Genomic DNA, 24,002 nt, shown 5'->3' with positions numbered 1-24,002 from the left:
TTCTAAATAATCTCCTTAACTCCCTTCCCGGCAAACCTCCCGATCCCCAACCCCACGCCTCCAATCCAACTCTTCTTCATCCCGAACCTCTTCGCCTTGTCTTTCTCCTCCCCGCGCGCGCTCTCCCCACTCAAGCGCGCCACAAAATCCACACTCGAACGCTTCCTGTGCAACACGACGTCCCGGAACGTCGGCGAGGCCTTCTTCTCCTCGGACGTAGATGAGGACGTTATCGTGCGCCCCGGTGCGGTAATCAAATACCCGCCTTTCGCCTGATACAAATACGACCACGCTTCAGAATCGCGCGTGCATGTGCCTTGCAGTGGCAGGAAATCTCCATCTTCCTCATCGCATTCCTCATCTTCTTCATCGCTCTGTATGTGACTTTGCTGTGATTCGTGCTTCCACCACCCCAGTGAGGGTATGGGATTCGGCGCCTGCGTGGCGGGCAGCGCGGCGAGAGATGAATGTGGGCGTGTGGCGATGTCGGGGGTTGAGGGCCACGGGATGGTGGATTGGGAGGGGCGCCGGGAGGGGGGGATGGAGGTTGATGAGGGGCGGCGTTTGTTGGCGAGAGATGGTTTTTGTGATGGCGAAGGTAGTTGTGAGGAGGGAGGCGGGGAGGGGAAGGGGAAGAGGAGGGGGGTTGTGTCGATTTTCGGGAGGAAGCTTGTGGGTCGCGGGCGAAGGGCGGGGTGGACGTCGAGGAGGGGTGTGGGGAGACTAGGGGCGGAGTGTTGGACGGTGGTCGATCAGAGGCGTGGAAGTTTCTGGGCGGAGTGTTGGGTGTGTGGTCTCGAGCACTTAAGGTCGGGGGGGTCTGCGTGGGAGGTTTCGGGCTTGAAATTGTTTTTGGCAAACTCGTCTGGGAGGAAGTCTTTGAGATAGCTACTTCACCATCTGACTGCGGTAGTGGCGGAAGCGGTCGATCAGTTGGCGGTAGTGGCCGTTGAGCTACACTCTTCTTCGACACCAGCCACTCCGGGAGAGACTCCTTCGAACCGTCAGATAGGATTGTGCCGGGGACCTGGAACTTGGAACTCCCACGCTCTGGTATGGCGGAAGTGGGGAGCTTGCCCAGCTCCTTGTGCATGGCCTGTAGCTCCATCTCCGCAATGGCTTCTGGCGATGCTTGAATGGTGATTTCCTGCGAGCGCACTGTCAAGATTGAATGCTGTCGTTCTGGCGCGCTAGGATCTTTCTGCGGCGCAGATTCAGTCGACACATTGCGCGAGTGCGAGGAAACGCTTGACGCAGTAGAGCCATCCGACTTCTCGAGCAACGAGTCGCTGTCTGACGCTGAGCTGTCTTCGACATCCTCTTCTGGTATAGACTGGACGAGGAAGGTATGCGACGCCTTTGTCGCGAGCGGACGGATGATGGACCATGGTGGTGATTCTTTCAACAGTTCTCTGCAGTCCATCTCCCCTCCCTTTACATCCCACTCTTTCAACTTCTTCGCGACCCACGGGTTCTGCGTGCATCGCAGCTTTGAAAAATACGCGCTGCAAGCCTGGGTATTGGATAGCGGCTGTCCATGATCCAGCAGTTCCTCTAATGTAGTCAAGAATTCTTGGTTGAACTCTTCGATCGTTGAGTATTGGTCGATGTGTAGATTTAAGAAATGACAGAAAGCGTGATGGTACGACTCGAAGTTGAAAACTGCATATCGTTGCTCCAGAACTCGCAGCATCTCTTGTGCGTTCATGTTGGATGGTGGGAGAGGCGGGCCAACTTCGAATAGCTCCAGCATGACTTCTTCTGCGATAGAAAGGAAGATGTCGAGCTTGACTTCGCGATCATGCTTGACCCATTCTCTCCGCTCCTCTAGTAGGCTAGGCTGGAGATTTGCGGTTGACATCGTTGGGGATGAAGGCATGGGCATAGTGCATTCGCCGCTGCAATACCTCCATGTGCCTTTTGCTTCGAGAGCGAACTTGATGCTGCGCCGCCATCTCGAGAATTCCGGGCCTGTGGATTGTGCGTGAAGTATCGGAACGCCGGGCAAGCGTGGCGATGTTAACGGAAGCATTTTGTCGGTTGCCAATGATGATTTGCTCGTGTTGAAGGCAGCGACAAAACAGCGAGGGACTCAAACCAAGTACCACCTAGATTACATTAAAAAAAGAACATATACAGTACCAACACCTTTCTCACGTCACCGAGCGGCGCCTTGTGATTATATGCCCACACTTCGGACCAACACCGTGCCCGCCGCAGCTTCCGCCTTCGGGAATGCAGGGCTACACGGCCATGCAAAACCCACCCACTCGCAGTATGTCATACAGCTTGCGCACCAGGGATCCTAACCTCCGACCACATAACGGGGCGGCATTTGGGTGCATCGTTGCTGACCTCAATCGTCATCCTTCTAGTCGGGGCGTGCATACCCATGCGAGACAAACTGTAGTAAGCAATGCTGGCCCGGGGGATTGATATGGACTTGGAAGAAGCAAGCCAATAGCGACAGGGATCGTGTGAATCGGTGGTCATCATTGGTCAGAGACACGGTAGCGTCGGGGTCTTTCGTACGATCATCAGCTTAAACACCGAGAGTTGGGAACGCCACTCTGTGAGGAGACAAGAGTGGCAGCGTTGGTGCCCGCCTGGTGGTTGACCCCGGACGAGATGTAGAGATGCGGCCTGGGATGCGAGAGGCTATTTCCGGCAATCGTTCGTCGTTAGATTCGAGTCTCGAGTCTGTGCCGAACAACCAACTTCTTTGGAACGGAGCAGTCAGGGGTCCGAAAGAACAACTTCTAGACACTAGACAGATACATGTCATTATTCGACCGCGGGATTGTGAGCAACCGAGACGTGGATACCTTCCGGCTCCATAATCACTTTGGCAAATGCCGCGAAGTGTTGGTGTCCGAGGAGTGGAGCACTTTGGTACGCTACGTGGCTACATATACAGGGCCCCGCTCGAATACCAAACTCGGTTCCAGACCACTCCATGGAGAGTGAGTCCAACAAGAAGCAATATATACCATTCATTGTTCCGTGCCTTCATCAAATTGATCACTCAGGTCAAGTAACCAACACAACTGGCGTGGTGGCGGAGTGGTTATCGCGCAAGACTAGAAATCTTGTTCCTTCGGGAGCGCAGGTTCGAATCCTGCCTACGTCGTTTCTTTTTGCCAAAGCCGAGTTCTGGGTCGTGTTGTGGTGGTGAATTGGTATGTAGCGGGCCGGTGGGTGGATGTTGGGGGGTTGTGCAAAACTTGGGCCCCAGCATTTTCAAAAAAGACTTTTTTGCGCAGAAGAATAAGAGTTTGGACGGTTTTTGGCCTTGGTGGCGGTGTTGTGGTGATGGGACTTGGTCGCCAAGACCTGCATCCTCAACGCGCAAACTCCCATTACCATACAGCTGTCTCAAACACCCTCATGCCACCGCGACCTTTTCCAAGTGCGCTGCGACTCGGGACCGATATCTGCAATGTATCGCGAATCCGAGCAATGCTTGCGCGCGGAAAAGAGCTGTCATACGTCCACAAATTCACCAAGAAGATTCTGACAACTCCGGAGCGCGCATACTTTTGGAATCGATTCGGGCCGCCTGAAGATATCTCTACGAAGCTTGATATCGCGTCTAATTTCCTTGCTGGCAGGCAAGCCAAGCCGTTCAGCATTCGCAACATCACCTAACATCAACACAGATTCGCAGCCAAAGAGGCTATTCGCAAAGCATGCGACCACTTCGAAGACTCGACACGCGGCTTCCAGAGCATCATGATCCTCCCGGTCGCTTTTGCTCCTCGTCAGAAACACCAGTCTGTCCGGCCTCAGGGCTTGATTCTCGACAGCCCATACGTCTCCACAATAGATGTAGAAGTCCATACACTCTCTGTAGGGCACAAGTCTTCATATAATGTTGATGGCCTGGACGGGCAGCTGTGTGAGATCAGCATCAGTCATGACGGCGATTTCGCAATAGCCGTCGCGCTCGTGCCTTCTATGTCCGAGCAGCCGATGGATGAAGGGATTTCTGAAGCATCGCGCCCATGACATTGGACGTTTCACGACGCAAGCTGCAGAAAGTCTCCAAGCTGTGCGCACTGTATACACCCCGGGTACTCGACAGGAATCCGTCACACTTCGCTATCTACTTGAAGATAGACAGCATGCGATAAGAGTTTGCGATCCTGGAGCATCGAGAAATATGCTGTGTCATTGAGACTGGACTCACGAATGCAGCCACCTCCTCGTTTCCAGCAGGCTGGCTCAGTACCATTCCGAGTGTGGCGCAGGGCGGTGGGCAAAACTTCTAGTGTGAACGGTGCGTATACCGACAACCACATCATGGGAACAGCAAAACGAACAGACTCGGTTGTCGATGCATCACTTCGCTGTCTCGGTACGGCGTCGAGGGTCCAGGACCGCAAATACTCCATCTCTGCACCAGCACGCTTGCCCGGAAGAGTCCAAGGGCACACAAGGGCTTACTTGATGTCTGAACATATCCGGGAACCGAAAGACTCTTTAAACTCTATGCCCACGGCGCAGCAATTTCCAGCGCGGGACAATGCAGTGTTACGGCTTGCCGCTTAGTGCTTAGGTTGCACAAACATCAATCTACCGTCAGGCAGCAGCCTCGCTAACACCACGGGTTTTGCGAAAACAGCCCTGCGTAGTCATTTCACGGCAATGATTTCTGAAGATCATGTAGGTCTTCCCAGTCATATCTCTGGTGCTCGCTATCCCCTGTAAAACTTCATGTCTTGGCCTTCAGCCCACGGCGCTACTGCCCGCCTCTAGACCAAAACAATGCAAGTCGTGCTCAGGCACATCCCACATTTTCCCTTTCCGGCCACCGCGTGAGTGCCACGACACGCTGGTACCACTTCAGCTTTCGCGAAAGATACGAGGAGCCATGTTGTTTTCGGGAAGGCTGCATCTTGGCTGCAGGATATCGCCCTGCTCATTGGGTCTACCAGCCATGGTCCCAGCATCTGGAAAGCCTCAGTGGGTTGACCAGCACGTTGACCGGTATGCTCGGTTTTGCTCTCGGGTTGAGCATACCATGGCGCAGATGTGGAGCGTGGGTGGTTTATGAAAGGGCTGCCCCTGCTCATGATCATTTAGATCAGCTGTCAGGCCACCAGTTCCGCTACATTCTTACTCTATCTTGATCGCCTCTTTGACATCAAGCTCGAGGGGTCATTGATCAACTCGAGTGAGTCGCCTTCATAATTGAAGCGTTTGTTCACCATGCTTGCGCCAACTGTAATACTTTCGGCTCTCATCTCGAGCAGCATCGCAGCTCTACTCCCATCCGCGGTGGAGCCGGCTTCGGATGCACTCATCACTCCAGGACCACAGATTGAACTCGTGAGGAGGCAGAATGACCAGCGCTACATGGGATGGGTAGCCGACGAGGCGGGCGCTTGGTCTACTGAGATTTGTGATCTGGGTGCGTTATGTTCCTCGCATGTTCCACACGCATTCTGACTCTGCCAGGCAATAAATACTATCAGGATGCAAGCCGGTGGGGATGCTGCGCGACGACAAGGTCCGACTGTGGTGCGAATCTTGCTGTCGGCTGTGTCAACGGCAACATGATTTATCGAGCGACTGCAAGCGGCTCGGAGTCGCTGTCCAACAGCTTAATCACCCTAGCTTGGTATGTCTTCTTCAACGCAGATTCCGCATGGTAAACTCGAGACTAATTACTACAGTACATCAATTTGGACTGCCTCCACAGATAGATCCTTTTCGCTCTGTAATACCGCATACATGTTTGAGAACGAGCGCGACTCCAACTCCAAAGTCAATATTGTCTGCGGTGTATCGTCTTTGGACTGGACTTACTATCGTACCGCTCCTGTGGCTGCAACAGAGACAACATCTTCCACAAGTATGGGTGTCCCCATGTCTGTATAAAGCTATTTTACTAATGTAGGCCATAGGAACGCGTTCGGCATCATTCTCTTTGCCTGGCCGTGCATCACTCATACCTACTAGTGTTCCAACACTGAGCCCAGAAAGCGACCCAGTAGGTGGATCATCCTCAAGCTTCGGCACTAGACGCAAGAGCAAAAGCAAAGCATGGATTGCAGGAGCCGTTGTTGGACCAATTCTCGGTCTTGCCATCATTGGATTGCTTGCATGCTTCTTTATTCGTCGCAAGAAGAACAAGTCCCGCAACCTGACTGTCGCACCCGCTACCGGAGGCATGCCACCACCAGGTGCAACAGCATACCAGCAGAACACCTACCCTACCAACAACCCCGCCCAGCCTCCACAATATTATCCCGATATGCAACAGAACGCTGCTGCAGCACCTCTTGGTGTCGGCAAGCAAGACGGATACTATGGCCCAGGCGCAAACCCCCAGTCCCCGGTTACACCCCAAGGCTCACAAAGTCCTTACGGCGCAGCTCCCCAGCAGTGGCAGCAGCCGGGTGCCCAGCCAGTATATGGTGCGCCTTCTCCATCGATCAGCCCGGCGCCACAGAATGTGCAGCCCGCACAGTATATGGCTAGTGAGGGGAGGCCATTCTCGAGTGAGCTGGAGGGTAATCACGCGTATGGACAACCTCAGATTGTCAATGTGCAGCCACCAAAACAGAACTAAAATGGGGAAATCGTTCCTACCATTCCGTATAGACGAGCTAGGAATTGAAGTCTGCGATTGGGGCATCACAAGATAATTGTCCCTTTCGCTTGTCCTGTTCGTTCTCATGGTATCGTTTTCAACGGCAAAATTTAGTTGATTTATTGTTTAGTCTATATTGCTAATACCACCTGTCTTTTCAATCCAATCGAGATCGTCTTTCTCAGCTCTTTCGTCGCGACTTTAACAACGCCTCCAACTCAGGACGTGCACTTAATACATGCACAAAGCGAGAACAGAGCGAACGCACTCGATGCCAAAGCATTCCGAAACGCAACCAATGCCACGAATCCATATGTCAAAGTCGACATTTGCCAGAAGAAAGCCTTGCACCATGGCCAAATACGCAAAATCGTACTGTGGAGTGCTCGCCACGTCCGGACCAGTCTATCGATCATGAAGCCACAGTACTCGCGGTATGTCGGAGCAGCGAGGATGGCGTTCCATTGTTCCCTGCGCGCGTCGTGATCGGCACCTTCATTGAATTTACGTGTGTGTAGAAGATAGGACCACAAGGGTGTTAAATTCCCCATGCAATCATACGGCTTCTGTTCATCCATGAACTTTGTCCACTTCTGCACAGCCGTGGTCGCTTCTTCCCTGCTAATAAGCGACCACTCTCCATGTCTTATAGTCTTCCCAGGCTTGCATTCTTCGCACTCCCAATACCTCCTGCGATCGCTCAATTCTGCCAGAATGAGCTGCTCCGTACGGAAGCAATTCTGCACATTGTGCTGGAAAACGATCTCGTCTGGCTCGAATTTGCAACGCTTGCGATGCGACTCAATGCGTTTGGTATAGTCGGCGCATTCCGTAAGACCGATTTTGACGCCGAGATCGGGGCGGTCTGGGTTTTCGAACGTGTAGATGGTGCCTATGGTGCCTATGGCGTCCTTAGGCGTAAGGGTTTCTCGGAGCTTTTCACGCAATTGAGTGTCGATGAGACGGGAAGATTGAGAGGTGGATAGCAGGATGGGCTGTCGTGCGATACGGGGAGAACGTGGCCGACGACCCGATTGAGCGCTGACTGCTCGAATTCGTCGTCGTTGCCCAGGGTTGGGACTCTGCATGCTACCTTGAAGCGGATCAGATGCTCTTCGTCGATTGGTGGCATGTGTTTCAGGCGATAGATAAGACGGTGATGGAGATGAAGCTTGGTCGTCATTTCTGGGTACGACCGGCTCACTTTGCGAGTCTGCAATCCGAGGGCGCTTGCGGAACGATCCTGATGCCGTGAAGTTCAGGGAAGGGACAGGATGCTGGGGCGATACAGATGGACTTTCAAGTCTGATAGAAGGCCCTGGGCTTGTCTCACGAGATGGTGTTGGTGAGGGGAATCGACTTGGACACATCTGGCTGTATGAGCGCGACATGTCTACTACGAAGATGATGTGAATTGGAAGTATGGAAGGTGTAATACTGAAGTGCAATATAGCTTCTACAGTGCAAAACGCAAGAGTACTTGTACTCAGTGCTTGGCCAGCCTCGTAGGCGGCAGTGTACTGTCGCATGAAACTGCCATGGTCGTGGCGCAGTTGGATGTCGCTGCTGTGCCGCAATCAGGAGTTCGCTTAAAGCTCTTCTAAAGTCGTTCAGCGGGACCCTCCGATCCTGTAAGAGTGGGCGATGGATGTAGAGCTTGTGGTTTTAAAGGCTCCGCTGCGCACATATTTACTGCAGTGAAGCAACACAGAAGCATATTTCGCAAATATTAGTCAAATCGTCGTAGTGAAGGGAGGCTGTCTCCCATCACTACACAGCGTACAGCTGAACTCTTGGTGTACGACAGATACAGGGTACTGTGCTATTAATGGTGACGCTTCAATACACCATATGTGTCAAAGATGCAGTTGTGGCGCGTCCATATGCACTCTGCGTGGGGTGTTCGTGATGTCGTCCAATGGTTGCGACCGGCAAGGATTTGGCCCCATTTTGACGAAAACAATGTTTGAAAGTTATCGCTCCAGCCCGTAAACCTAGTCAAAATTGCTTGATCAACAAAAAATCCAGACATTGCGGACATCGTCGCAGAAGCGTTCGAGCCTCCTGTCCTTTCTCCACAACTACTCACTTTGATCCTTGATGCATGATACCATGTATGTTGTACATAGGCCACGAGCAGGATCACAATCTCATATAGTGCCTTCTCTCTTTCCTTGCAGTCCTCAAACTCCCCAGCGTTTTGTCAGGAATGCGTACCCAGCTGCCTTTCGCCTCGAGTTTGATTGTCCCCAAGAGCGTTCCTGGCCCCCACTTAGTGTAGAGTTGGCATCTGAGGCAGGTTTGGAGTCAATGCTATGATAGAGAGTGAAGTTGTATAATTTACCACCATCGAAAAGATCCCACTCGCTGCGGGATTGACCAAACCATGCTATGCTGGCTAAAAGCACTGCTGGGAAAGGGCCACGACGATGATTCACCTCCCATCCATCCGCTACGTTTCCTTCTGTCTTGGAACTTGATGTCGGCCCTTGGACCACAGTTTTATTGGAAGGTTGTTTTACACAGCTCTTTCTAGGTACCTGCAGGGTCCTGTCGACGTGCTTATAGAATTTCAGAGCGCGATCGTTTGGCAGCGATGGGATGTGCCACGTTTTTGTTGTATAGTGTGGTGATTTGTATGGAGCCAAGGGCTGTATGAGCGTACCATGGAAGTTCTTGTACTCGGGTGGAAATAGTAAATCTTTGATCGTCTCGTTGCGAATGAGGAATTCAAATCGAATTATGGAATTGGCAGGAACGCTGAGAGGATGGTACGCCCAGACGCCGTCACGTTGATATCTTCGGTAGCTTACTTGTCTTCCTTGGAATTCTAGAGCGTCTGCTTCGAGCGCGGCCTTAAAAGCTGGTATCTCTTGTATACGTATCGCGCCTGAATTGTGGCAGGTTTCGAAGGATCAAACCTTGGACTCCGATGTATGTGCATGTTGCCCAGAGACATGGCGCTTGAGGTGGCTGAGACATCTGCCATACCTCGCTAGCGAGACAGTAATCGACGAACTACAGTCATCGAGTCCTGCTGCAAAGTGCATGCCTATCATAAGGCCCATCTGTATCAATGGCTGTGCAGGAACAGCCACCGAATGTCGGCCCGATTGGCGGGTTCCCTTTACAAGCTAGGCTCGCTCGCCCTTCCGCCAGCCTATTGGGAGATTGACTTGACCGTTTCCGACTAATTTGGACTCGTCTGTGACAGTGCAACAGGAACACCGTAACTGCTACCAGTCGAGTTGTGTTGTGAAGAATCAACGCTTTCAAGGTCCAGCCATGTTCATCCTTCTCCAATCTCCTTTTCTGCTCTTTTCAGGCCCGAAATCGCGTGAAGATTCGAAAAGTTGCCATGAATTGTGGCCAGATATAGCATATACATAGCATTGTCGCTGAAAACGCGATGGAACAGAGCTACCTTGAGGAAATCGCGCATGGCTTATGGCAGGCAGTCGAGTGCGCTCTAAATGTCGAGACTATGGTAGACATAAGAAGGTTGAATGCTAGCTTTCTTTCAACACTTCTCATCCATTGTATTTGGCGATCAGCTGACGGGATCTGCCTAACATGAATTGATGACAGGGATTATGGGAGCGTAACGTTAGGGCCGTCGCATGATGCGCGCAGCTTATCTTTGTGAGAGCCTGTAGCTGCGGCCAACATGTGCTGCAATGATTCATACACGCTTTGTACGAACTATGAGCATTCGAGCGTCACCAAGTTGAGGCTGTAGCGCGCGACGAAATCCTGCAGACCGTGAGCTGAAGTCACACAAAGTTCATCAGTCGGAGGGCTTTATGCACGATTATCGCACTTCGTTACGTGTGCAATTTCCTGTCCATGATGAAACGAAAGAACGCGAGCCTGCATGTGCACAGAAGGGTGACCAAAGAGAGAACATGGTGGTCTCAACGGAGTAGCGTGTCCATGTGGCAGCAACTAAAGCGCCCGGCATGTAGGTGTTGTTGCCTGAGACCAGATGCTGTATGAATTCATAGTTAGTTGGATGCTCGAGTGCGACTTTTGACGCGATGCATCGCGTCATTTTCCCACTTTCGTTAGGTGCAAGGGTGACATTAGAAGCCAGATAACTGCGTTGTGGTCTCCATAGCCGCTCGAGTAAGCTCAAAAACACATCTGACGCGACAGAACATTTCCAAGCGTGCGCTTAGTATGTGAGTGTGACCACGAGGCCGACGTTGTGTAAATTATGTGTTTGATGGATCGCGACTTCTTTGTGGGGCAGCATGCTAGATCTCATCAAGTTAGCGCCGGATGGAAGAACGCCTTAATCCATCAACCACTCACCGACATCATGACTATCGCTTTGCTTCGTCTCACTGATGCCTAGCAGCACCTAAACGCACAGCCCGCCCCATGACCGCGCAGAGAAATTCGAGGCTTGACCGGTTGAGGCTGCGGAGGAGGGAGATATCACTGAGATAGCTTTGAAAGTCGCCGCCTTGCGGATCGTCATCATGGCTTCGTTACAAACACCAATGTCGCCAATGTCGCCAGGCTCATGGGCGTCCTTTAATGAGACGAAGCCAATATCGCAATGCCACGAGATATGGGTATGTTTTTGTGTCACATATTGGCCAAGTCTAACCTTTGTAAAGGACGCGGACCGAGCACGCTTTACGCCGTGTTTTATGCCGTTCATTACAGCCGCTCCAGCTTTGATAGCGGCATTTGTACTGCTAACTTACTCGCTTCAAATCTTTCGTGCATACCAGCCACGATGGACAAAGCCATTTATAGAAGAGGCGAAGGAGAAAGCAACGGATCTGGAGGACGAGCCGAAGCATCCAACACCGATTGTTACACTGAGCCTCTTGGGGATAGTAGTAGTGGGTCTACTACTACAGATTCTGACCGTGTTCTTTCCAAAACGTCAAATTCTGGAGATCTATCCTGCGATAGCATGGGTAAGTACCGGTTAGCCTCAATCTTTGGAAAAAGTTCGAATAGCTGACAAGACGACAGGGTATCGCTGTGGTTATCATAATAGTTGAGCGACCGAGGACTGCATCGATGGCTTTATTGTTGTTGCTATCGACACTTCTCGTTGCTCAATTAGTTGAACTGTCTCACGCTCAACACCTCATCAACAAAATGAAGGTAGAAGACATACCTTCTGTGCTCGGACCAATCATGGCTCTATTGGGAATTATCACGATACTCAACATGCCATTCAGAGATCCAATGATGCCGAATGATGATATCAGCGCAATATATACCACCCCGACGGTGAATTTGCGAACTCCGGAGGACAACCTCACGCCATGGCAGTATATGACCGTGGCATGGATGGCCCCTATGGTACAGGAAGGTTACAAGCGACAGCTAGATGATGAGGATGTATGGGATCTGCCTTGGGAATTTAAGCATGCGCGCCTTCACCGAACTTTCAGGGAGCTTCCGGGTTCAGTAACGCGAAGAGTGTTTACTGCCAACGGCATGGATCTGATACGTACAACCACAATGAGTTTCATACGCTTAGGTTCAAGTGAGTTTGAGATCTATTTCGTGATCGCGGAAGGACTAACAACCTCATCAGCACTCGCTACACCCGTTCTACTACAGCGTCTTCTTGCCTCGATGCGTGAAGGTAAGCCTGCCAATGTTACCATTACTTATGCTGTTCTTACTGTGGCTTTTCGTCTGCTTGCTGCACAACTACAAGTCTTTAATCTTTGGTACCAAAGGCGGGCATATGAACGTTCACGTGGCGAGCTAATTACGATGCTGTACGAAAAGACACTGAACCGCAAGATCATGGGTGCAAAGCAAGAGACAAAAGAAGAGCACACTAACGGGCATGCCAATTCCGAGAACGGCCAAGACCTGAATGGTGGAAATGGACATTCTCCAGAGATTACGAAAGACGTACCTCAACATTGGCTCAAACGTTTGTTTGCCCTTGTGCGATCGATATTTTCAAGAAAGTCAAAGAAAGAAGTTGAGAAGGAGAAGGTGGGCGCTTCCATGGGCAAGATCCTCAACCTAATGCGCAACGATGTGTACGAGATAGCGCAGCGTTTCTGGGACTTTGCCGAAATCCTCACACAGCCTGCCGGAGCTATTCTTGCGACGGTGCTAATCTGGCGCATGCTCGGATGGGCTTGCCTGCTTGGCGTCGTTGCACTGGCCGGCTCACAGCTGGTAAACATCGTCATTGCTCGCTTCCAGATCTACTTCGAGAAGAAGCGCAGAGTCGCGACAGATGAGAAACTGCAGAGGACAACACAGTTCATCGAATCGATACGACACCTGCGCTGGTATGGCTGGCAAGAATCTTGGATGAAGGGCATCCTAGAGTCCAGACAGACGGAACTGCATCTTCGTGTCATTCAAATTATGTTCTCAACAACACTGGCTTTCATGCTGCGATTCGGTTCCGGATGTTTCCCAGCGATCGCATTTTTTGCGTACACACGATGGGAGGGTAAGTCCTTGCAAGTCGACCTGATATTTCCTGCCATCGATCTCTTCAATCTACTAGAAGGCTACCTCCGCGCCTTGCCACAGCTGGTCACGACGATGCTTAATGCCTACGTTGCCATGAGTCGAATCGAGGAATTCATGGCTGAGCCCGATAAGGAACAAGCAGACGTCGTCCCAGAAGGATCCGCAGACCTCAGTCTCCAAGGCGCTTCGTTTGCTTGGCCTGGTGTGGAGCAGAATGTGCTCGAAAACATCACAATGGCATTTCCACCAGGCTTGACCATGGTATACGGTGAGGTAGCTGCAGGTAAAACTGCATTACTACAAGCCCTGATGGGTGAGCTCGACAAGCGTGAAGGAGAGTTCATACAACCAGACCAGGTCATGGGATATTGCGCGCAAACCCCATGGCTTCAGAGCATGAACATACGAGAGAACATTTTGTTCTCGCAGCCATACGAAGAAGCGCGATACAAGCAGGTCCTCGAAGCTTGCGCATTGCTGCCAGACATGGCAGAGTTCAAGCATGGCGATCTATCAAATATTGGAGAGAACGGTATTGGCTTGTCAGGAGGACAAAAAGCTCGCGTTGCACTTGCACGTGCAGTGTATAGCAGTGCCAAGGTCCTTCTTCTTGACGATCCTCTTTCAGCACTTGATCACCAAACAGCCGAGTACATTGTAGATAAGCTACTTGCCGGTCCGTTACTTGCGGGGAGAACGACCATTCTTGTCACACATCGCACAGAACTCTGTCGTGGTCTTGCGAAACAATGGGTAGAGCTCCAGCATGGGAAAGCTACGATTCACGAGCCAACAGAAGATGAAGAGAATAAGCTATCGCTACAACGCACGCAAACAAATGAATCCATATCTGAGGAAGAGGCCCAGCGGCGTAAAGAACAAGAAGCGGCAGCCATTCCGGACAAGTTCATCGAGGACGAAACACGCACGAAAGGCGGCGTGAAACTTTCCGTATACTGGCGCTACATTAAGGCTGGTACATTGCGCTGGTGGTTTGTTGTCATCCTGGTCATGTTTGTATATCGCATTCTCGACACGTTGCAAACCTGGTTCATTAAAGCATGGGGCGAATCTTACACACATCCGACATCGAAGGGTATTTTTGGCTACCTCCCTCCAGCGCATGACGACGTCATTCCATGGCTGCAGACATTTTTCTATTTTGTCGTTGCCACATCAATTCTCTTCTGGTGGACATACATTATCATGTTTGGTGTGGGATACCTTGCAGCGAAGTCCATCTTCCAGAGAGCCATTGAGCGTGTTGCACATGCGACGTTCAGATACTATGATGTTACACCGGTGGGTCGCCTGATGAACCGGCTCACAAGTGACATGAACACAGTCGATGGAGGTTTGAGCAGTGCCTTCACAGTCTTTGTGTGGCAATTTATTGGATGGTTCACTGCCGTTGCGATCATTTTGACATCGACACCAGCATTCCTGGCATTCGGTGCTCTTCTCTGCTGTGGCTTTGTCTACTACTTCTTCCGCTTTCTGCCAACGTCGCAAAGCCTACGGCGACTTGAGGTAAGTTTAGCCATTTGTAAGAACTGCACACGACCTAACAATCGCACAGATGGTATCTCTTTCCCCTCTGATGTCCAATTTCGGCGCACTTGTAGAGGGCCTCACTACCGTTCGCGCCTTCAACGCGCAGCCCCGGTTCCAGGAGCGCGTCATCGAGGTTGTCGACAACTTCCAGAAGAATGACCACTTCTACTGGTCTCTGCAATCCTGGCTTGGACTGCGCTTCAGTCTCTTATCCGCTAGCTCGACATTGGCTATGACGCTCATTGCCATATACGTAGGCCTCAGTCCTGGCCTCACAGCTTTCGTCTTGATCACGGCGAGTAAATTTGTTGTACACACCGAGTACATGTGCCGAATCTATGGTCAGCTAGAGATGGACTTTACTAGTGTGGAGCGTGTGATTGAGCTGCTGGATATCGAGAAAGAGGAGCCAGGTGTTGTCGACCCGCCTGCACATTGGCCAACGTATTCAGGCGACATCGAGTTCGAAGACGCTACAGTTCGCTACGCACCCAACCTAGAACCTGCGCTACAGAACATCACGCTCAAAATCCCAGCTGGCAGCAACACCGCAGTCATCGGACGCACAGGCTCAGGCAAGTCTACACTTGCTCTCTCTCTATTGGCCACTATCGCTGCCGAAAGTGGTACAATTCGCATCGACGGTATCGACATCTCCACCGTTAGCAAACAAGCACTGCGTAGCCGCGTCACTTTCCTCGCCCAGGAGCCCGTCCTCTTTCCCGGAAGCATGCGCAAAAACCTCGATCCCCTCGATGAGTACTCCGATGCCGCTTGCGAGTCTGTCCTTTCCAAGATCGCAGGAAACCACAACTGGACTTTATCCACCAATGTCGAAGGTGGAGGCAAAGGTCTCTCACAGGGCCAGCGCCAACTCGTCGGTCTTGCGCGCGCAATGCTAAGGCGAAGTCCTGTACTCATCATGGACGAGGCGACTGCATCAATTGATTTTGAGACTGCGCAGCGCATTCAGAGTGTGCTGAGAGAAGAGATGAAGCAGAGTACTGTGATCACTATTGCGCATCGCCTTGAGGCGGTTAAGAATGCAGACTACTGTGTTGTACTGGGAAAGGGAAAATTGATCAAGGCCGGGAAGGCGGCGGATATGCTGAAGGAGGGAAGTGAGTTTAGTGGAATGTTAGCGTAGAATAGGATGAAGAAGTGGGAATTGTATCAAGGGCGTTAGGGTTACAGAAAAAAGAATCGCACATGAAATTACAGGGAAACATACGTGGCAGTCGAAAGTGTGTTTGTCTCACTGTGGTTTTCTGTGACTAGTAAGTGTCTGACCTTGACTTTGTGACGGCGTGGAGGACCACCTGACGCTGTCCATTAAACGTAGTTTAGCTAAAGGCTAGCAAACACCTTCACGCAAACTTACCAGCGCACTACAATCGACGCCGTTTGCCGACTTGCTCAAACAAGTAGTTTGAATCCCGTCGTGAGATGTGTTCGGCGGCGGCAGTTGCTCGGAATGGGGCTGACGCGGCTGCGCCACTTATATCCGCGTGGAAACAGCAGGGGCCTAGGATACGATGAACGCATTGGTCACGTCCCGACAAGTGAGAACGCCGCATCTTCCGCGCACGCTGGCCAGCCTGCTTTGCTCTCGTCAGACCGTTTTGACACATATTTCCAGCATGCAAATATCCCGATAACCCGTAAAACAACGTTGGACGTCACCTGAAATTGCCATCGCGTGAGGTTTTCTTGGTCCTTATCTCCAACTTCATCGGACCCCCGAGATGGCCTCCGCTGCCTCCTCACCCGACGTGTCGGCTGAGCATGAGCTCGATAATATGGCGGATAGGAAGCCGAGCTTGCCGGTGGAGGAGGATATTATGCAGTTGGCGAGGTTGGGCGAGATTGGAGCGATTCAGAAGCTGTTTGATGGGGGGAAGTTCGATGCGACATATAAAGATGACCAGGGCATAACGCCACTACACGTACGTACGAGCATTGGAGTAAGACATGATGGAGATGCTGACCTTGCTGTAGTGGGCGGCTATCAACAACCATTATGCCCTCTGCCACTACCTCATACAAGCCGGTGCACCGATTAATGCGAAAGGCGGTGATGCGGTAGCTACACCCGTCCTATGGGCAGCAAAGCGCTGCAATTATTACATTGTGAACCTCCTCCTCGATCACGGCGCCGACCCCCTTCTCACCGACGACCAAGGCTTCAACCTGCTGCATTCGGCGACTCTCGACGGCAACGTCTACCAGCTAGTCTTGCTCCTACACCAGGACATACCCGTGGATATACCAGATCCGCAGTCGCACACCCCGCTCATGTGGGCAGCATACAAGGGCTATCCGTCTTGCGTGGATTTGTTCTTGCGCTGGGGCGCAAATGTGTATGCGACAGACGACCAGGGCTTCACGGGCTTGCACTGGGCACTAGTCAAGGGATCGCAAGAGTCCATACAGAAGCTCCTCGAGTACGGCGCGGACCGGTTTGCGAAGAATAATGACGGCAAGACACCGGCTATGACAGCGGAAGAGATGAATACCACGCGGCAATGGCATCGCGCATTGTCTCAAGCCGGCTTCGATAAGGAGGGTAACCCGAAGCATTTTCCCGTCCCTGGAGTCAAGGATACGAGGTGGTTCCTGTCGCGCTTTATATTCTTCTGGCCGTTTGCGATCATCTTGAATGCGCTGTTTTTGCTCAGCTATTTCCCGTCGTTTATTGGCATTCCGGCGGCGTTGATAAGTTCATACTTGATGCAGTGGGCAGCGCAAAAGCTGTTGATGTGGGCGCCGTCGAATATGAGGTCGATACATCATACTGTGAGTACTGCAGTATCAAAGTCCTTGGATCGCGCTGACAATTTCAGCCCTTTCTTGCTGGTATATTTGCTGGCACGCTTTTCTGGGTCGGCTTCCGTTGGATAACGACCATCCTACCATGTATGTCGCACCCCATGATCTGGAACTGCGCTTGTTAACGACTAGCAGGGACGATACGAGGCAACTTCTTCCTCAACCTAATGTTTGCAATGTTTTACGGCCTCACGGGTTATTTCTACTTCTTCACCATGACATCTGATCCTGGCTTTGTGCCCAAGTCCGCGAGCAGGAGCGCTTCCAAGGCGGTGATCGACGAACTTATGGAGCTACGACAGTTTGACGAAAAGCACTTTTGTGTTAATTGTATGGTGCGCAAGCCTTTACGTAGCAAGCACTGCAAGAGGTGTGAGCGATGCGTTGCAAAGAGTGACCAGTGCGTAATTGATTGATAGCGCGATGTACAATGCTAACTCCAGCAGTCACTGTCCATGGGTTAACAACTGTGTGGCGAACAACAACCACCGCCACTTTGTGTTTTACATACTCTCTCTGGAGCTCGGTATTCTGACGTGGGTAAGGCTGGTACTTGCCTGTAAGTCTACCCTTCCAGGTTGCATACTATGTTGCTCACGATACCAGACCTTGAGAATCGCGACACACCAAAGCATGTTCAGTGCACCATCATTTCCGAGGACCTGTGCAAGATCTACAACAAAGACCCATACACGATCGTACTATCGATATGGGCTGCCTTTCAATTGACCTGGGTGACGATGCTCGCATGCGTGCAACTACTCCAGGTAGCTCGTAACCTCACCACATACGAAAGCATGCGTGGCCACTTACACAGTCATACACCCGCCGATGCAATTAACACCTTCGTCACCACCGGTGATACTTCGCAAGATATTACGGGCGCTGGTGATAGTTCCAGCACTAATGGCTTTGGCTCCGGACAAGACACCGGCGATGCTCCACGTCGACCACAGCCCAAGTCTTCCATCTGGGATCAATGGAAACGCCTTCTCGGTCTGGATACCTTTGTCGCAACCGCACTGCAAGGGTCTCAAGCAGGACAACGGCAGCAGAGAGGCAATCCATGGAGTCGAGGTATTGTCACGAATTGCAAGGATTTCTTCTGTGATGGCAGCCCCGTATTTGGACGGAAAGAAGGAGGTTATGCGAGGTTAGCTGGCGACAGAGTCGACTATACACGATTGTACGAAGTACCGAAGATGAAGTACGCGAGAAGTGGTGCGGAGCCGATGGCGGGAGGTATGAGAGCGTTGCGGCGGAGGAGGACGCAGCATAGGCACAGTAATAATGAGACCAACCTTTCACTTCACGTAGGTCCTTTCACACCGGCAGTCTTTCTACTGCCGATGCCACGTGCCAAGCTAAACTTAGACACGCCTATTTCCGATTCCCGGCGTGCCGAGGAGACGGCGAGAACTCCCCGCGTGGCCGCTAAAGACCTTCAACGTTCCCACATGCCAGACACTCGAATTGCTTTGCCTCTCTTTGTCGCGCGTGATACCCCTTGAGCGTTATTTTGTCGCATGGGCTGGCTCTTTCTGCAGCTCCACATATTTCTTGTGTGTTTTATAGGCTTCTAATCGCGCGCACAGCGAATATGACATCATCCGACGCAATTCGAGGGTTGCGGACCCTTTCGCGACATGCTACACCGAGGCGAATCACACCAAGTGGGAGAGGGTTGACAGCGGAGGCAAGACGGTCGATATGTTTGGATTGCAGGAAAAGCATAAGAGCTGGAAGAGGTTCGCAAGGGCAGAATGTCAGAGCACGTGCTCCGCTTCCAGCTGTGGCTGCGTGGTCCGGCCCAGGCGCATACAGAGGGTATGCGCAAGCGGCGCATGAGTGTGCGTAGGATTGATCTGAGACAGCGAGTTGTCTGCTGATATTGGTAGACTCGATCGACGACCCTGAAAGGGTTCACGGACCCATGGCCGAGTACGATGCGCGCGTGGAATCTGGGCGATTGAGAGACGACGAACACCAAAGAATGTATGGAATGTGTAGTTTAAGGGAGGATGTGTACTGATGTCTGTCAGGCATCATCAAAAATCTGGAAGATCTCCATGTCATGCTTGCATCGTGGACACAACCGACCGTTCGTCAACCTACGATCGAGTCTTTACAACCACCCAAGAAGTCCTTCTTCTCCTTCATGTCGTCTTCGCAACCAGCAGCGGCTGCGTTACCACCGATAGATCCGAATCTACCCAAGGGCATATACATGTACGGAGACGTGGGTTCTGGCAAGACCATGATGATGGACCTTTTCTTCGACACTCTCCCACCAAATATCACACACAAGACTAGGATACACTTCCATGCCTTCATGCAAAGCGTGCACAAAGAACTCCACAAGATGAAAATGCTGCACGGCAACGACATCGACGCGATCCCCTTCGTCGCAGCCGGCATCGCAGAACGCGCCTCCGTCCTCTGCTTCGACGAATTCCAATGCACCGATGTCGCAGACGCCATGATCCTCCGCCGCCTCATGGAATCCCTCATGGCCCACGGCACTGTCATAGTAACAACCTCCAACCGCCACCCAAACGACCTCTACAAAAACGGCATCCAACGAGAATCCTTCATCCCCTGCATCAACCTCCTAAAATCCCGACTCACAGTCCTAAACCTCGACTCGGATACCGACTACCGCAAGATTCCCCGCCCACCATCTGGCGTGTATCACCATCCCCTCGACGCATCTGCGAAGACGCATGTAGAGCGTTGGTTCCGCTTCCTCGGCGACTTCGAAAACGACCCGCCCCACCGCGCAACCCACCAAGTCTGGGGCCGCGAGATCGAAGTGCCCAAGGCGAGCGGGAAATGCGCGTGGTTCACGTTCGACGAGATCATCGGCCGGGCAACCGGCGCGGCGGATTATCTCGAGCTGACGAGGAATTACGAGGCGTTCATCGTGACAGACGTACCTGGCATGAATTTCCGGAGCAGGGATCTCGCGAGGCGGTTTATTACATTTATTGATGCAATTTACGAATCGAGGGTGAGTGGTTTAGGAATGGAAGGGAGATGGGCAAAGGCTAATTAATCATGGTGTAGGCGAAGCTTGTTATGACGACCGCTGTCCCGCTAACTGCCCTCTTCCTCGACCAATCCGAACTCAACGACGCAGTCACCGCGTCTGCGAAAGCTGGCGCGATACCGAAATCTACATCCTCTCCCGATTCAACCACTACCACGCCCACTTCCTCCGCCACTAAGCACGACGAAGAAGCCATTTCGGATGTTATGCGCAACCTGATGGATGATTTGGGCATGAACATGACTATGCTGAAGAACAGCAGTATATTCAGCGGTGATGAAGAGAGGTTTGCGTTTGCCAGGGCGCTGAGTCGGCTGAGTGAGATGGGGAGTCAGGAGTGGGTGGAGCGGGGGTTGGGGATGGAGAAGAGGGGTGGCAAGGGAGAGATGGAGGGGTGGATGAGGGTGAGGAGTCGGTGGAGGGAGGATAGTATGTGAGGACGGAGAAATCTTTGTTTTGGCCAGAGACACAGGTTCTGTCAACGACAGTTTCGACCCCAATGCTTCAGTACTGAGATTCAGGACGTGGATAGGCAAATGTACGGGTCGCCTTCTGTCGATTACCCTCACGAAACAGTCTGGATCACCAGGCTCGTCCTACATATTATGCAGAGCCTTGGTACATTTCATCTTTTCAGCCCGGAGTTGAGCGCTCTCTATCGTAGGCTGGCCATTGGATCGAAGCGGGCAGCATTTTCAATCAACTGTGCATAGCCTGATTGGAACGCATTGGTCAGGCTCAAGCGAGCTGACCACGGCTGTGATGGAGCTGAAGTTACCCCTCTTCTTTCGCCCCTACCGTCCTCATTTATACACTGTTCTCCAACTATTTCCTCAGCGGCACCCATTCTGCTAAAGGAAACAGCGATAGGCATTATCACTTACGTGGAGTAGAGCCCCTTCGTCTTGTGAAGGGCCATACGTCCTCAGGACTCTTTCCGGAACCAACTAATAGGCGCTATGGCTACCACAGCTGTCCGAACCTATGGAGAGGTTCACGTTCTGATCATTGATTGGAAGGAAGACAGCGAACATAGCAGGCTATACTACGAGGAGGTAAGCATAATACTCCTAGTCATACTTCTTCACAGACTGAGATCCTTCAGACACAGCGCCTTGCGCAAATCTTCCTTCAACACTTCAACTTCAGCGTTAGCTGCCGGCACCTCAATCCTAAGAACGCGCAACACACCCTGCGTCGAGCAATTACTGAGCATATTCATAATTACGACGCGCCAGCTAACCTGCTTGTGTTCTTCTGCAGCAGCCCCAGCGCCACTCGAGGCCTTGGTATCCCAACATCACCAGACACTGAGACACATGTTCGACCAAGTTCTCGATACATGGAAGCAGCCTTGTGGGGAAGTGTACATACAACGATCAGGGATGCAATGATGAGCGACGCAATGGAGGGCGATGCGTTACTCATATTGGATGATGTTTCGCTCGAATATGCACTCGCCGCGGGAAAGGCCGGGGGCCATATGTTCAATCCTGGGCAGATATACCAGACCATGGTCTCTGTCTGGTCAGAACCATCCGTGTATTCTTCAGGGCAACCATCTTTCATTCGTTCTTTTTGCAGTTCGCTAAAGGAAATACCAAAACAGCGTGGGGTGCTCCCATCGCTTATGTTGTGCAGGAAGATTAACGAGAAGCTTGGGTCGCATCAGCAGTGTCTGTTGTGGGAACACTGGATTGAATTGGAGCCTCTGTCAAATCAGTACAGGTTGTATTCGCACGGCCAAGCTGTGGAAATGCCATATCTACAAGATCCTGTATCCGATCAGGACGGCATTGAAGGGGTCAACAGAAGCCTGGAATTTTCCTACAAGCTTCAATTTACGAGACCACTTGTACACACAGTTCAAGACGCATGCAAAACAGCTACGGAGCGCCTCGTTGGTATTGAGTTGTCATGGTGGCCATTGTCCGAGCCAGAGAGAGAACTCGAGGCTTCTTGTACAAGGGTATATTCTCAGGCACTCATTCATTCATCTACACGGAGTCCAAGCTTCTACGATGATATTCCAAACTCGCTAGCCGAGAAACTCTTCGGCGAACTCGCAGCTGCACGCAGAACGGCACCAAAATCTCGTTGGGCAACAAGGAATCGAGATTCTGTGATCTTGAGCGGGACTACGTTGATACGCCTATTGTCCAGTTATAATGGTCAGTTGACTCATCGTGTAAAATCTTGGATCACTACTCACTGGTTAATAGACAGACCAAATCAGTCAACAGGCAAGGAGGACCAGCTGAGTCTTCCATATGCGTCCAAAGGCAGCCAAAATATCACATCTACAGTTTCGAAAGGGAAAGGCAGGCAGAAAAATCGAGAGAGAGATGATAAATCAAGCATAGAAATGACCGATTACAACGAAGGTTCAACAAAGGATGCAGGAGGATCTCAACCAGCGGAAGCAAGACGAGCTCCACCAGCGGAAGCAGGACGAGCTCCACCAGCGGAAGCAGGACAAGCTCCACCAGCGGAAGCAGGAAGATCGCCACCAGCAAAGGACTCGGCAAATGACAACGAAGAAGACCCAGGAAAAGGCAGTCCGAAGGGAGCCCCTGCCAAAGTTGACACAAAGCAGTGCATACCAGATGGTACGGGACCAGTAGTCTTCGTATGCGCCGAACAATTCACCAACGTCTCGAGAGCGCGCTCAGCTTTCATTGGTGCCAATGATACTGACAGAACGACTATGGAGAATTTGCGCAAAGCATACAATGCTCTGGGAAGCCGATACTTCTGGAAGCGACGCACTGGCGTCAAATTCTATCGTGTAAGCTAGGACACCTAATCAGCTCGCCTCTATCGCTCACTTTCCGCAGTTCAGGACCTTTAAACAAACTTTGCAGGAGGTTCACCACGTGCAAGTATTTAAAGGAGAAGAGGTATTGCCCCTGAATCACCCTGAGTACAATTGTGAGATTTATGCGGACTGGGAAGAGAAGGACCCACTTCCCAGCGGCGAACTATGGCATTACTTCAACGACCCAAAGCAATGCGGCACAGACTCGACACTGCAGAAAATGCTCCCCAAGAAAATCAATAATGATGTGCTAGCCAAGAAAAAGGTATATGGGATGTTTGTCGAACAGCGACATTCCGTCTGGCAGATTGTCATATTGAACTTACTCGTGCTCGCGCTCACCCTGGGCGGCACAGCGTGGTTCATCCCACGCTAGCTCAAAGAGCACCCTGGGGATTTACAGAATGCTATAGTGCCGTCAACGCTGGCGTTGATGATTCTTCAGTTTGTGTCGCAGCTTTGTGTGTCAGTCGTTGTATTTCGCTGGAGCATCTAGAACGAGACTGCAATAGGAACGAAGTCAACAAACACACACTGTGTCCCTTCGTCCCTACTGTCGATTAATTTTGACTTGTTGAGGAATCTGCCCAAAGATACAAGGATCGGTTGACAAGATACCGATCACCAGTAGGGAGATGAACAACGTCCAGTAAGACAACGGGTACATCCAGTGTTCT

At 51.6% G+C, this 24,002-nt stretch overlaps 7 protein-coding genes and 1 non-coding gene across 8 annotated transcripts; 6 read left to right on the top strand and 2 right to left on the bottom strand.

Moving 5' to 3' along the window:
- Positions 1 to 2: 2 nt before the first annotated feature.
- On the bottom strand, positions 3 to 1,861 carry SNOG_13592 (hypothetical protein; the record flags this gene model as incomplete). The annotated part of the gene is made up of 2 exons (XM_001803746.1): positions 3 to 503; positions 959 to 1,861. 2 exons carry the CDS (start codon positions 1,859 to 1,861, stop codon positions 3 to 5), a joined length of 1,404 nt encoding a protein of 467 aa, XP_001803798.1.
- A 1,188-nt stretch (positions 1,862 to 3,049) lies between these two features.
- On the top strand, positions 3,050 to 3,130 carry SNOG_16656. The gene has a single exon. It is a non-coding gene; the product is annotated as a tRNA-Ser (tRNA).
- A 329-nt stretch (positions 3,131 to 3,459) lies between these two features.
- Positions 3,460 to 4,008, top strand: SNOG_13591 (hypothetical protein; the record flags this gene model as incomplete). Its single annotated transcript, XM_001803745.1, has 2 exons — positions 3,460 to 3,623; positions 3,660 to 4,008. The coding sequence occupies 2 exons, from the start codon at positions 3,460 to 3,462 to the stop codon at positions 4,006 to 4,008; spliced, it is 513 nt and encodes a 170-aa protein (XP_001803797.1).
- A 1,728-nt stretch (positions 4,009 to 5,736) lies between these two features.
- On the top strand, positions 5,737 to 7,584 carry SNOG_13590 (hypothetical protein; the record flags this gene model as incomplete). The annotated part of the gene is given in 5 exon segments (XM_001803744.1): positions 5,737 to 5,857; positions 5,997 to 6,528; positions 6,856 to 7,032; positions 7,047 to 7,106; positions 7,260 to 7,584. The coding sequence occupies 5 exon segments, from the start codon at positions 5,737 to 5,739 to the stop codon at positions 7,582 to 7,584; spliced, it is 1,215 nt and encodes a 404-aa protein (XP_001803796.1).
- Positions 6,817 to 7,989, bottom strand: SNOG_13589 (hypothetical protein; the record flags this gene model as incomplete). The annotated part of the gene is made up of 1 exon (XM_001803743.1): positions 6,817 to 7,989. The coding sequence occupies one exon, from the start codon at positions 7,987 to 7,989 to the stop codon at positions 6,817 to 6,819; it is 1,173 nt and encodes a 390-aa protein (XP_001803795.1).
- A 4,360-nt stretch (positions 7,990 to 12,349) lies between these two features.
- Positions 12,350 to 15,776, top strand: SNOG_13588 (hypothetical protein; the record flags this gene model as incomplete). The annotated part of the gene is made up of 2 exons (XM_001803742.1): positions 12,350 to 14,605; positions 14,655 to 15,776. 2 exons carry the CDS (start codon positions 12,350 to 12,352, stop codon positions 15,774 to 15,776), a joined length of 3,378 nt encoding a protein of 1,125 aa, XP_001803794.1.
- A 598-nt stretch (positions 15,777 to 16,374) lies between these two features.
- Positions 16,375 to 20,944, top strand: SNOG_13587 (hypothetical protein; the record flags this gene model as incomplete). Its single annotated transcript, XM_001803741.1, is given in 10 exon segments — positions 16,375 to 16,575; positions 16,628 to 17,425; positions 17,473 to 17,545; positions 17,594 to 17,788; positions 18,065 to 18,771; positions 18,899 to 19,020; positions 19,054 to 19,206; positions 19,221 to 19,306; positions 19,501 to 20,468; positions 20,525 to 20,944. 10 exon segments carry the CDS (start codon positions 16,375 to 16,377, stop codon positions 20,942 to 20,944), a joined length of 3,723 nt encoding a protein of 1,240 aa, XP_001803793.1.
- A 522-nt stretch (positions 20,945 to 21,466) lies between these two features.
- SNOG_13585 (hypothetical protein) lies at positions 21,467 to 23,701 on the top strand (the record flags this gene model as incomplete). Its single annotated transcript, XM_001803740.1, has 5 exons — positions 21,467 to 21,562; positions 21,598 to 22,034; positions 22,149 to 22,678; positions 22,730 to 23,295; positions 23,372 to 23,701. 5 exons carry the CDS (start codon positions 21,467 to 21,469, stop codon positions 23,699 to 23,701), a joined length of 1,959 nt encoding a protein of 652 aa, XP_001803792.1.
- Between the last annotated feature and the right edge of the window lie 301 nt (positions 23,702 to 24,002).

Source organism: Parastagonospora nodorum, assembly GCF_000146915.1.
Source record: "Parastagonospora nodorum SN15 chromosome Unknown scaffold_27, whole genome shotgun sequence".
Lineage (NCBI taxonomy): Eukaryota > Fungi > Ascomycota > Dothideomycetes > Pleosporales > Phaeosphaeriaceae > Parastagonospora > Parastagonospora nodorum.
Note: the sequence above shows the minus strand (reverse complement) of the source record. Positions and strands in the feature narration are given on the sequence as shown.